Raw genomic sequence first — 12,438 nt, 5'->3', positions numbered from 1 at the left:
GCCTGAACTACATACAGTAGTGAGACCCTGCCTCAAAAAAAAAGGAGGAACAAGAAGTCTGATCTCTCCAGCCAGACTTCCCTCCAAGCCCTGAGTGTCCTCCCTTTGCCCAACTGTTCCAGCCCTGTCCCTGGCTATAGCTGGAAACTACCCCACCACCACTCCCCATCCCTGAAACAATCTGTGAGAAAAGAGATGCCCAGAACTTCAGGCCCAACATGAAGGAGGTGTTAGAAAAAATAGTCAAGTGTGAAATGAATTCCTGAACCTCTCGAGTACGCTGGAACCTTCGTTTCACCACCTGACAATCCCACAGCTAATAAATCAAAAGCAGCCAGGGTTTGGAATGACCAGAACAGAGCTGCAGCCAGCTCTGTATGAAGATGTTAAGGGGCTGGCCAGGAAGTGCACCGGCCGCCTGGCCCTCCCCTGCAGCTCCGCCCTCTGAGCTCCCCGAGTCCTCCCAGGATGCTCATCCTCCCTCTGCACCAAGCCTCTTTCTGAGGCTCGCTCCACCTGGCCCAGCACACCCCACCCTTGTCACCAGAAACCCTCTAGGTCCACCATGCAGGGAGTTTGGCCCATGGAGCAGAAGACACAGGTCCAGAAATTGACTTTGCCCTCACAACCTCTCTGAGTCACAGCAGCATCCTAAGCCCAGATCTTGAGAGCACGTTTACAACCTGACTTCTTGGGCAGGGGTAATGAGGGTATAAATTTGACCTCTCTGGACTGTCCCACCTTGAATCCAAGCTGTGTAAATGCAAGGTTTAGGTTAGCCTCATTTTTATTCCCTAGTAGTGGGAATTGTACCCAGGGCCTTTGCACTGAGCTACATCCTCAGCCTTTTTTTTTATTTTGAGACAGAGTCTTGGTAAATTGCTAGATTGCCTAGGCTGGGCTTGAACTTGATATCTTCCTCCCTCTGCCTCCAGAGTGCTGGAATTACAGGTGTGCACCACTATACCCAGCTTCTAGCTTCACTTTTGGATCCTGAAAGGCTGGCTGAGGCCCAAGCTGTACAAGAAGAGGAAAACAGGGGAGAGAGGAAAGAAAGAGAAGAAAGAAGGAAAGTACATAGTTTGGGGCTGGGATTTTACTCAAATGGGGCTTTGGTAACTATGGAAACCATTCATGCAGCAAATATTTATTGAGCATCTAGCATATGCTCAGCACTGTTACAGCTCAGAAGGGATAGGAGGGACAAAGCAAAGTCCTGTTCTCAAGGTCTTTGGGTTTTTATACAACCTCCTGGGGAGGCAAGTGTTAGGATTTTAGAAGCAAGTGACAGAAATGACAGCTGGAATAGCTTCAACAGAAATGGGGAACACATTGACCCAAGGGGCTCAATGTTAATCAGGCAGGGAGCTGCTGGCCTTCTAGTCTCCAGGAGCCAGGGTCCTGCCTGCCTCAGGGCTCTGCTTTTCCCTGTGGGTCAGCTGCCTTTGATCTTGGAGCAGACCCCTCTGTCCATGAGGCAGAGGATATGGGTACTGGAAGCTTGAAACTTACCTCCTGAACAGAAAAGGAGCTTTGCCTGCTCCAGATTAGAAAGTCCCAGGGAAGCATTGTGATAGGACAGGCAGTGTCATGTGGCCACACTCCCTTGGACCAATCACAAAGGCCAGAACTGGCTCCATTAAGGCAGCAAGGAATTGGTGTAGGGCAGAGTAAGTGATGTGCTCTGTGCGTGGGTATTATTTAGTTTGTTCCTCAAATCATCTCTGGAAAAAAGGGCAAGAAGAGAGTGTGAGTACTGGGGTCCTATTTTCTGAGACTGAGGCGTCAAGTGTTTTCTCCAATTGTTGTAGCTGTTAAGTGGATCTCGCACCTGCTCCAACCCAGCCCTCCAGTGGCCAGGCCACCGCTGCCCCCATACCAAAAGAAACTCAGTGGAGGGCCGGGGATTTAGCTCAGTGGTTCTGCCGCCTGCCTCAAAAGCACAAGGTCCCAAGTTCGATCCCTGGTACCAAAAAAAAAAAAAAAAAAGAAAAAAGAAACTCAGTGGGGACTTAATTCCTGCTAGGATTAAAGGGAGAAAAAAGGGAAAATGGATTTCAAATATGTTTTGAGCGATTTCAACAAGAAATGGCATTTTTGGGCACCTATCTTAGCACAAATTCATGCAGAGGGAGCAGGAAGGCTGCTCAGATGAGAATCTCCAAACCCTGCACAATAGAATAGGAAAGGATTTTAACAATAATGTCATCCACCCAGGCAGGAATTCATGCAAAACTGGAAATAGGTTAATAACAGCCACTATGTATTGACTGCAGGAATTTCTCTATTAAGGGAGCATTTATACCTACCCCTGAAGATTCCCATGAGCACAGGTGCTTCCCCATCCACTTCCCCTCCCCAGGGAGGAGGACAGACCCATCTGATTGGTGGATTTGGTATAAGGAAGTGATTAAGCCTCTTTTGGTCCCTTCTGAGCATGCTCTGTTCACATCAGCTGCCCATAACAAGGAAGCCTTCCTGTCTCGGCAGACCCAGCACCTGCACATCTCTTTGACAGTTGAGTTCTGGACTTGGTGAGGGGAGGGGGAGAGGAAGAGGGTTTATTTATTGATCTTCCAGAGTCCTCAGCAACACGGATTATTAGACTTATCCAACAATACTGTGATTGGAGCATTCTTGTTCTCACTTTAAAGACAAGGACATGGAGGTCACATGACCTGAGACCACTCAGCTGGCCCGGGATTGAACCAGGACTCAGAACCAGAGCCTGAGCCCTAGATCTTTCTAGAACTCAGGCTTGGGACTCCCAAACCACTGTACCTGGGTGATCATCTCCCTTCTTGAGACAGCCTCAAAAAAGCTTATCAAAAGCCACCACTGCCTTCTAGAAGCTTGCAGTGGGAAGCAGATACAGGGGCAGAATTCATCATCAGAAAAGACTGAATGAGGACCAGGGATTTAGCTCAGTGGCGCCCCCACCTGCCTTGAAAGCGCAAGGCCCCAAGTTTGACCTCTGGTACCAAAAAGAAAAGACTGAATGAGATGTGGTGTCCAATCTTGCACAAAAACAGACTCCTAGCCAGGCATACAGCCACATACCTATAATTCCAACACTCTGAGAGGCTGAGGCTGGAGAATCACAAATTCATCCAGCCTGGGAAATTTAGAGATTTATCAAGACTCTGTCTCAAAATAAAAAATAAAAAAGGCTGGAGATGTAGCTCAGTGCAAAGGTCCTGGGTTCACTCCTCAGTATGGGGTCAGAGGAGCTCCTTGAAAAATAACACTACATACCTGGCAAGGTTTGTATAGGTTAGTGTATGAGGTTCAATGTGAAAATACATACGGAATGATTAGGCCCGTGCAGGGCACATAGTCAGTGCTCAGTACATTCTGCTACTACAGTTATTGTCTGTGGTAAATCACCACAGACAATATTGGCCTTGGGTAAATCACATGACCTCTCTGAACCTTGGCTCCTTCATTTGCACCACTGGTGAAATGACAGCACCCAGTGAGGTGAGGGGTAGGAGAGTAATATGGGACAAGCTCTTTGCAATAAGCTCCAGGCATGGAGGAGGAGTTGGGATTCCTCCCTCCACCCCACAGGAGCCCTAATGAATGCTCCCGGATCTTGATCCCAAACCAGTGCTGGTCTACCTCTTAGGGGCCAGGACCCCCAGCCTGGTGGAAGAGGAGAGGGGGCGTGGGGCAGAGCGTTGTAACTCTGGGTTATGGGCTCAAGGTCACTCCCCTTCTCAGACTGGGGAGTCTAGCAGGCCAAGGACGGGGCCCTGGTTCACCTGAGTTTTCTCAAATCAGTGCATGACCTGGCAAGAGAAGGAGCTGCATGAATGGCCATGGGGTGAGATGAGCGTGCAAGGAAGCATGTTAGTAAACCAGCTAGATCCACATGTACATGCTGAGGGTCTAGATGCACCAGGCATCAGGAAGCAGCCACTGACCTTGCCCTCTGGGGCAGCCCTTGCAGCCTGCTGGGTTGGGACAGTAAGCAATACGAACAGGTGTATCATGCAAAGCCTTAGAGACCTGTCAAGGAGCTTGGAATGTAAGTCCAATGGGAAGCCTTTAAAAACTTCAAAGCAGGAAGATCTGGGAATGGTAATGCACACCTGCAGTCCCAGCACTCAGTGCTTGCCTCGAGTTCAAGGCCAGCCTGGGCTACTTAATGAGACCCTGTCCCAAAACAACAACAACAACAACATAATAAAAGTTCTAACCTGGAAGAAATGATCAGATAGACATTTGTTTTGTTTTCAGTTACCCTGCCTGCAGTGTGGAGGGGGAGGGAAGGTGGAGCTGGTACAACAGCCCCTGCAGGTATCAGAGCAATGGCAGCAGTGACTAAGACTGGGGTTGTAGCCACAGAGATGGTTCTAGGAAGTTGGAAGCCAGGAGTGTATTTTCCAGCTGGGATCTACACAGCTTTGGGGCGTGGTGCTTCACACTGAGCTGGGACGTATCCCCAGCCCCTTTTTATTTTTATTTTGAGATAGGGTCTCACTAAATTGCACAAGTAAGACTAGAACTTGCAATCCTCCTGCCTCAGCCTCCCCAAGTAACAGAATTACAGACCTGCACCACCATGCCTGACTGGATCTACACAGTTTGATGTCAGATTGGGTGTGGAAGGTAAGGGAGAGGAAGTGTCAAGAATGATCCCCAGGCTTCTGGCCTGGGTAGAAGTGGGGAGTTTTCCTGAGATGAGAAAGAGTCCGACGTGACTTTGGTACTTGGGGACTCAGGGATGCCCCAGAGTTACACCAGTATAAGAACCAGAGCAGCAGGGTGTCTGGGGCTGACACTCAGAGAGGGTGCCAGTCGGTGGAGGGCATACAAACCGGGACAGAAGGCAGGACAAGCAGGTGAGGGCCTCCGACTCTGCAGCCCTAGGATGGGCCTGTGCAGGACCTGGGAGGGGAGGCCCTGTGGCAGGATGGACCAGGATCCCTCACCCCATCCCACTCCTCCCAGGACCAGGAGAGATCTGGAGCCTTCTGAGGAAATGGGGGGTGGGGGTCCTAGCTCAGTGGGGTGCATTCTGCAATTTCAGGGAGGGGAGAGGCACTGACAGGCAGGAAGTGGACAGAAGTAGCTGGGAAAGACGCCAGGGAGGAGGCAGGGGGCACCAAAGTGTGGCCTGGAGGCCCCTTCCTCGGCCTGTTTGCACAGCTGTCCAGGCTGGGCCAGGCAGAGGACAGAGTGAGTCACCAGCTTCTGGTTCCCTGTCTCCACCTCCAAGGGAGCACAACCAGCCTCAAAGTATGGAACCAGGTGATGAGTCCCAGCCCTGGGAACCCTCCTCCTCTCTCCTCCTCCTCCTCCTCCTCCACTGTCCTCTGTGAACACCCAGGCTCCCCTTATGTCTAGACACCCTCCCCCCACCTCCCCAAGTCTAGATCTGGGTCCCCTCCTTCCTTTAACCTCACTGTCTCCGTCCTTCATCACAGCCTGGACTAGTTACCCAGTTCCACCCCTCTCCCCACCACTGAGCAGCTTGAGTACAGAGCCAGCGTCCCAGGCAACTCTGCCATCCTGCCACCATCTCATCCTGCACACACTAGGTGCTTATTCAGTGCCGGGTGGACTGAGTTAAAAGGTGCTTAATTCATGTTTCTCAAACTATGAGCAAGAACAAGAATCTTGCCAGGTAGGGTGGTGCACACCTGTAATCTCAGCAGTAGGGAGACTGAGGCAGGAGGATCACTGTAAGTTCGAGGCCAGCATGGGCTACAAAGTGAGACCCTCTCAAAAAATAAAAGAAGAAGAAGAAGGAGGAGGAGGAGGAGGAAAAGGAAGAGGAGGAGGAGGAGAAGAATCTTTCTTTTTTCCTCTCTCCTCTCCCTCCTCCTTCTATATCTCTTTCTGTCTGTCCCTCTCTGTCACAGTCTGCCTGTCGGTCTCATCCAGGTCCCTGTGAAATGATACTGAGGTGCAGGAGGCAGGTGCATTCTCAGGGAGACCCGCCCCAGGTCAGGGTGGTGGCGGGTATTTTTCTTCACCAGGTTTCAGATCTATAAAACACACTAAGCAGCCTGGCCCCAGCCCCAAAACCTTGCTTGGAATGATGGCAAGTGCCATCTCCTGTGCACTCACACATGGCAAGGGCCACACCACTCCTCACTTGCCTTATCTTGGGAATCTTTGCAACAGCCCTGTGGCGGGGGCTTGACTCCCCAGTTCATGGTTTGGGAGGTGGATTCTGAAGGTCAAGACTTCACAAGGGCACTCACTACGCCATGGCCCTGTTTGACCTCAGCATCTCTGTTCCTGGCCTCTTTGTCCCCTCTGGAGGCCCCCTCAAAGTGGCCACTTAGAGAGATGGGAACCAGAAGCTCCCAGTGGAATCTCTTGCAGAGCCAGGACTTGGTACCTCGGCCCTGGCCAAAGCCCCAAAGCACACAGAGAGCTCCCCTCTGTGACATCAGCTGACCTTGGGGAGCTAAAGGCACAATCTGTCTTGCCTGGGAAAGAAAGATGTAACCCTCACAGCGATGCAAGCAACCGTTTACCCGCTGTGCTTCCTGTTCAGGTTTTCTTCCTTCCCCCCAGGGGCATCTCTTATCTTACTGTTCTTAGGGGCCTTTTGTGCTGGGCTGTTTACCATTTGGTGACGGTTGGTGCCAGAACTAGCCTCTTAGAAAAATGGAGAAAAGCAAGACTAGGTGGGCCCTCTGCCAACAGAGTCCAGACTGGATGGGACATGCAGGCCATGAGCAGTCAGTGACCAGAGCCACATCCAACCGTCCCACCAATGTTGGCTCCCTGGTCCAGGCTGCTACTCCCTCCTGCCCGCAGATGCTTGTCCACTGGAAGGAAGGAGACCTGTCTCCGGCCTGGGGGAGGGGGGTCCCTAATTAACAGTTGCCTGTAGGCCAGACAGCTTCTCTGCTCATCTCCCAGGTTCAAGGCCAGCCCAGATTTATCCAAGTCTGATATTCTGTCCGAATTCCCCCAATGGGTGCAATGTCTGAGCCATATTAGTAACAGGTGCAGGGAATGAACAGAGGGTCCCGGCCGACTTGGGTCCCACAGGAAACATCTTCCCACTGCAACTTCAAGGGAGACAGAACCAAGGGCTGGGCTGACTAGAGAAGGAAAGAGCCCTCCCTCTGTTACCCAGAAGCAGGACTCCCACAGCCGAGGAGGGCTTGGAGAGCTGGCCTGTGGTTCCCTGGCTTTATTTGGAGCCACGAAAACACTCAGGAGTGGTCCAGATGGAATCTAATGACCCCACTGAAACCTTCTGACCCAGGACTTGGAGAGCTGCAGGGAAGTCAGCACCAAAGAGAGACCATGGAGCCTCTCAGACACTGCTTCCAGTCATGGTTATGAAGAGGGCCAGCAGGTCTGAAAACCAACACCTGTGTGTGGAGAAGACCCAAGAGGCCCCAGTGCAGCCAGTCAGGGCAGTGCTGGCAGGAAGTACCAGAGGAAAGAGGAGGGACAGCTAAAGCTTCAGGGACTGAGCTGGGTGTCTTGGTGTGTGGCTGTGACCCCAGCACTCTGGGAGGCTGAGACAGGAGGATAGAAAGTTTGCGCCTACCCTAGACAACTTAGGGACTTAGTAAGACCCTGTCTCAAAATTTTAAAAATAAAAATTTTTTTAAAAGGGCTGGGGATGTAGCTCAGTGAGAATATACCAGAATCAATCCCCAGTACTGTCTTTTTAAAAAAGTCACGGGGTGGGGGAGGGACCCCCAATGACTAGCCTCCATTGAAGAGATGGGGCCACATGCTGACCACTCTACCAAGGAAACCCCCAGGGAAAGCGGAGGAAGGGTGGGGGTCCCCTTGCATCTGTCTCCAGGGCCCTAAGAAGTGACCTCCAGGGAGGTGCAGTGGGCCTTTCCCAGGAGTCCAACGCCCAGCTGGAGGCCAAGACTAGCCCTGGAATGTAGAGAAGGCTGAGAATGCAAGGACAGGGGCCGGGCCACCCTGGAGACACCAGGAGCGCTTAGATCTCCACCTGTGTGCCCGCCCACCCTAAATCAGGGGCAGGTACAGAATCGCAAGTGACCAGAAGAGACTCTTAGAATCTCCCCCCACTACAACAGTCCTTCAACCCTGGCCACGTCGTTGTCCAAATGGGGAAACCGAGGCTCCAGGAGAGGCCCCCACTCCACCCCCGGGTCTCCTGGCGTCTCGACTCCGCACGCACCAGGCAGGGGGCGCCCTTCCCTGCCGCCTGGGCCTCGCCCCGCGCCAGCCGGGGTCCCCCGGGAAGGCTTGTAAAGCGCCCCTCCTTCCGCTCCCGCAGCCAGCCGCGGGTCCCCAGGTGACCCTTGCACAAATGCGCTGCAGATGCGTCGCCTTCCAGCGCAGCTACTGCGGCGCGGCTCGGCTCGGCGGCTCGGCCCCTCAGCGGCGCCGCCTTCCCGGCGCGATCCAGCCCGCGTTTTCCGTCCCGCCCGCCAACTTTTTCAAGCTGTAGTTATTTGATAATGATTTAAAAAAAAAAAAAAAAAATCCTCTCCCAATAATTGTTATGCTCCCCGCCCGGTGCAGCTCAGGTGATGGCCGAAGAGGGCAGACAGACGCCGCCTCCTCTTCTTCCTCCTCCACCCCCAACCCCCCCTGGCATTGATGGGCCCTGGTGTGAGGAGCCGCTGCCTTTTGCTGAGCCCAGGTTGAGCGCCCCTGGGGGATGGGGAGCAGGAAGACCCCCCCCCCACTCCCACCAGCACGCTACACCCCTCCCTTCTCCAGGCCAGGTCACTGCCCCACTGCCCTCAAAGTTCACTTCAGGGTCATGACCATCAAAATTGAGAAGGGATCCCCAGCGTAACACTTGACACTGCAAGCATTTATTAGGCACTTACTGTATTCCCAGCCCCCCCGCAAGATGGAGAACATTTCTACCCTCAGGGTTCTGAGTCCAGAGGACATAGGGACCACTACCCCTTACCTGGAAAGGCGAAGGTGTGACCCACCAGTGGGGTTATATACAAAGGCTGGGTCTGGTCCCCAGCAAGGCCCAAGCCAGAGTACATCCCTTTCCAGGCCCTGCAAAGTCATGGCCATCCTGCGTTGAGGAAGAGCAGAACCTCTCCTAGATGCACAGGGCTTGGGAACCTGGGCCAGGCAAGTGGGAGTGGACAGGGCCCTAGCCTGGACTGCTGGGGTCTCCAAATCCACCTGAGCAGATGGCCCAGTCCCGGCCCCTGTCACAGGCACTAAACCCTATTTTGAGTCCTTCGGCCCAGGTGCACTCCTGCTTTCCAACCACGTGTCACATCTGTTTCTGATACTCAGCCACAAGTGGTTTGCCAGGCAACCTTTGCTAGGGGGAGGAAAGTCCTTTGTGGGGTCTGGCTGAGTTACCCAGGCTGGCCTCAAACTCAATCCTTCTGCCTCAGCCTCCCAAGGAACTGGGATTACAAGTGTGTATCACTGGGCCCAGCTAAAAAGCTGTTTTAATTTTAGCATATGTATAATTTTAGGGCTTAGGGTTTACTATCCTTTTTCATTTTGGATTCTCTGTGTTTGGGGCACATTACCTGCTCCATGTAGGATCTACACAAGGCCTAAGTCAGGACTCCCTCCTCCAGAAAGCCTTCCTATCTGGGCAGGCTGGGTCAGGTCCTCTCTGCTGGGCTCCCACAGCCCCTGCCCCCCCCTCCCCCACGCCTTACACACACAGCTTGGGGTGGTCAGCTTGCCTGTCCCCCTCCCTTACCATGAGCCCCTGGGGGCAGGAGCTAGGTCTCATTCCTCCCTGTGTCCTCTGAGTTGCAGGTGCCTGAGACAATCCATGCAACTGAGCCTGGGTAACAGTGGCTGCCTGAGAGTGTCACCTCCAGAGCCAGCTTGTGCCCTAGATCTTAAGGGGATAAGGAGTCCTTACAAATGGCCCTTTTACAAGCCTGCCATCTGCCGGGTTGTGGGACCGTCTTGGGGGCCCGGGAAAAGCCCTCCCTTCCCTGGACTCAGCCACTGGTGGGGGCTCCCCACCTCCTGGAGGAGGGATGGACGCAGGCTGGGAGCCCCTGTCTGCAAAGAGCAGGATTTATCCCTGTGTGGGGCCATCCAGGGCTCCGGGGCCCTCGATCATCATTAGTTCCATCAAAGAGGCGGCTGTGATCTGAGGGGAAGGTGCATGGCGTCCAGATTGGAAACAGGCTGGTGGGCCACAGAGCAGGAGCCCAGTGGGGAGAGGGCTCAGGCTGCCCCGTGAGCCGGTGCACTGGAGGAGTCCCACCAACACTCACAGGAAGACGGGAGGAGGAAGGGAGAGAAAACATTCCACTCGGGCTCTGGGGAGGAACACACGGGAGATGGCATGGCGCCAAGTCTGTGAGGCCCAAGACCTCCCCAAGGAGGCTGGGGCAGTGGCCAACCCTGCTCTCTGCACAGGGGGCTGCTGGGAGTCTGGCCCTGCTTCACCCCTTCCTGGGCCCTATCTCACCAGCCACAGCACCCCAGGGAAGAAAGCATTGCCTTGGCTTCGCAGATGGGGAAAATGAGGCTCAGCCAGGAGAACAGCTATGCCCAAGGTCCCCCAGGCCACCTGGCAAAGTTGGGGTTCCAGCCCTATTGCCAGGGTCTCTGGGGCTTCACCAGGCTCTGGAAAGGCAGAGCAAGGGGCTGCTGAGCTGCTAAGATTCTGCATCCTTACACGACCCCTCTACCTTGGCACAGAGAAGGTTGTGTGTTCTGAAACGCCAGGTTCAAAACAGAGACTGAGAAACGAAGCAGAAATTTCTCTTAAATATTGGAAAATGGTGATCCTGGCAGGCAGAAAAGGATTTTAAATGGAATCCTCGACTATAAAAACAAATTTGGGCTGGTGTTGGTGGCACATGCCTGTAATCCCAGTACTCGGGAAGCTGAGGCAAGAGGATTGCCACAAATTAGAGGCAACAGCCTGGGCTACATAGTGAGTTCAAGGCCACCCTGAACTACGTGGTGAGATCCTGTCTCAAACAAATAAAATAAAAAATATAAACAAATTTGGGAACTGGGGTGTAGCCAATGGTAAAGTGCTTGCTTAGCATTTGTGAAGCCCAGGGTTCTATCCTTGCAACAACAATGAAATTCAGTACTAGGAATTGAACCCAGGGCTTTTGCACTGACTCACGTCCCCGGCCCCTTTAAATTTAATATTTGTGTAATTATTTATTTAGATACAGAGTCTCCCTAATTTGCTCAGTTGCCCGGCGTGGCTCCAACCGTGATCCTCCTGCCTCAGCCTCCCAGAGGTGGAATTACAGGCGTATGGCACCCATGTCTCACTAAAAAACACTTAAAAACACCCTTCCACATATTTTCCAGAGCTCCCTCCTGATGATGTCCTCTCCCTGACCCCCATTTGACCCCCACACTCCCCACAAGACCTTCCCTCATTGGACAGAGGGCAGCTGAGGCACAGTCCCTATTGGGGGCCACGTGAGTGGGGTCCCTGTCCCTCCCTGCTGGGAAAACAGAGGCTTGACTTAGTGACTGAGGCTTCCAGTCCCCAGTGGGCTGAGGGGGCCTCTGTGAGGCCCAAAGAGAGCCCAGGAAGGCCCTGATGATGCCTGCAAGGTGCATGGAGGTTCTTTAATGGTTGGGAGAGTCAGGGAAAGACTTTGGGAGCCAAGAAGCAAGGAGGGGACAGAGGTGAGAGACAGGACATCTGCCCGAGGGTGTTGCTGAGACTTTGTTTCTCAAAGTGAAAACGGGAGCCGGGCATCCTGGTGCACACCCATAGTCCCAGCACTCTGGGAGGCTGAGGCAGGAAGATCAAGAGTTTGAGCCCAGCCTGGGCAACTCAGTGACTTATCAGGACCCAGACCCAAAATAAAAAATAAAAAGGGCTGGGGATGTAGCTCAGTGCCATGGGATATCATGTGGCGGTGACACAGTGCTTATGGACTTGTGTCATTGACAGAGGGAACATACTGTCACTTGACATGGGGATTAGGCGAGGTAACTTACTTACAGGAAGGATTTATCACAGCACATTATGAACACAGAAAAACTGGAAGCTGGCTGGTGTGTGACAAAAGCAGAAATGAGAGAAAAATATGTTATATATGGAATGATTCTGAATTTGTAAATAACAACAAATGCATGAAAAAGCAAGGAAATACAACGAAACATCACTGCATTACGGGGTTATCAGAGAAGTGCAGTTTCACTGTTGTGTGTCATCTGATGTTACTGTGAGTGAATATATAGTTTTTAATTAGCAAAAAAACTTTTTTCAGTGCTGAGGATTGAACCTAAGGCCTTCATACTCAGCTTTTTACATTTTTTTTATATTTTTATTTTAAAGCAGGGTCTTGCTAAGTCACTAAGTTGCCCAGGCTGGGCTTGAATTTGTGATCCTCCTTCCTCAGCCTCCCAGAGTGCTAGGGTTACAGGCATACACCACCATGCCCTGCTCCCAATACTTATCATGAAAATTTCCAAACATACAGCTGAGTTGAAATAATGCTGGAATGAATAACTATATACCTCTTCCTAGATTTT

General features: G+C 52.5%; 1 protein-coding gene across 1 annotated transcript in view; it reads right to left on the bottom strand.

Moving 5' to 3' along the window:
• Positions 1-9,153, bottom strand: part of Myl10 (myosin light chain 10) — a 78,268-nt gene extending 69,115 nt beyond the window's left edge. The window contains exon 1 of the mRNA XM_087196314.1: positions 8,891-9,153. Coding sequence (XP_087052440.1) covers positions 8,891-9,006 — 116 coding nt within the window. The 5' untranslated portion in view covers positions 9,007-9,153. The remainder of the gene's footprint in view (positions 1-8,890) is intronic.
• Between the last annotated feature and the right edge of the window lie 3,285 nt (positions 9,154-12,438).

Source organism: Heterocephalus glaber, unplaced genomic scaffold (assembly GCF_053883595.1).
Source record: "Heterocephalus glaber isolate CG9 unplaced genomic scaffold, H.glaber_assembly_v1.0 deba00001610, whole genome shotgun sequence".
In the NCBI taxonomy this organism is placed as follows: domain Eukaryota; kingdom Metazoa; phylum Chordata; class Mammalia; order Rodentia; family Bathyergidae; genus Heterocephalus; species Heterocephalus glaber.
Note: the sequence above shows the minus strand (reverse complement) of the source record. Positions and strands in the feature narration are given on the sequence as shown.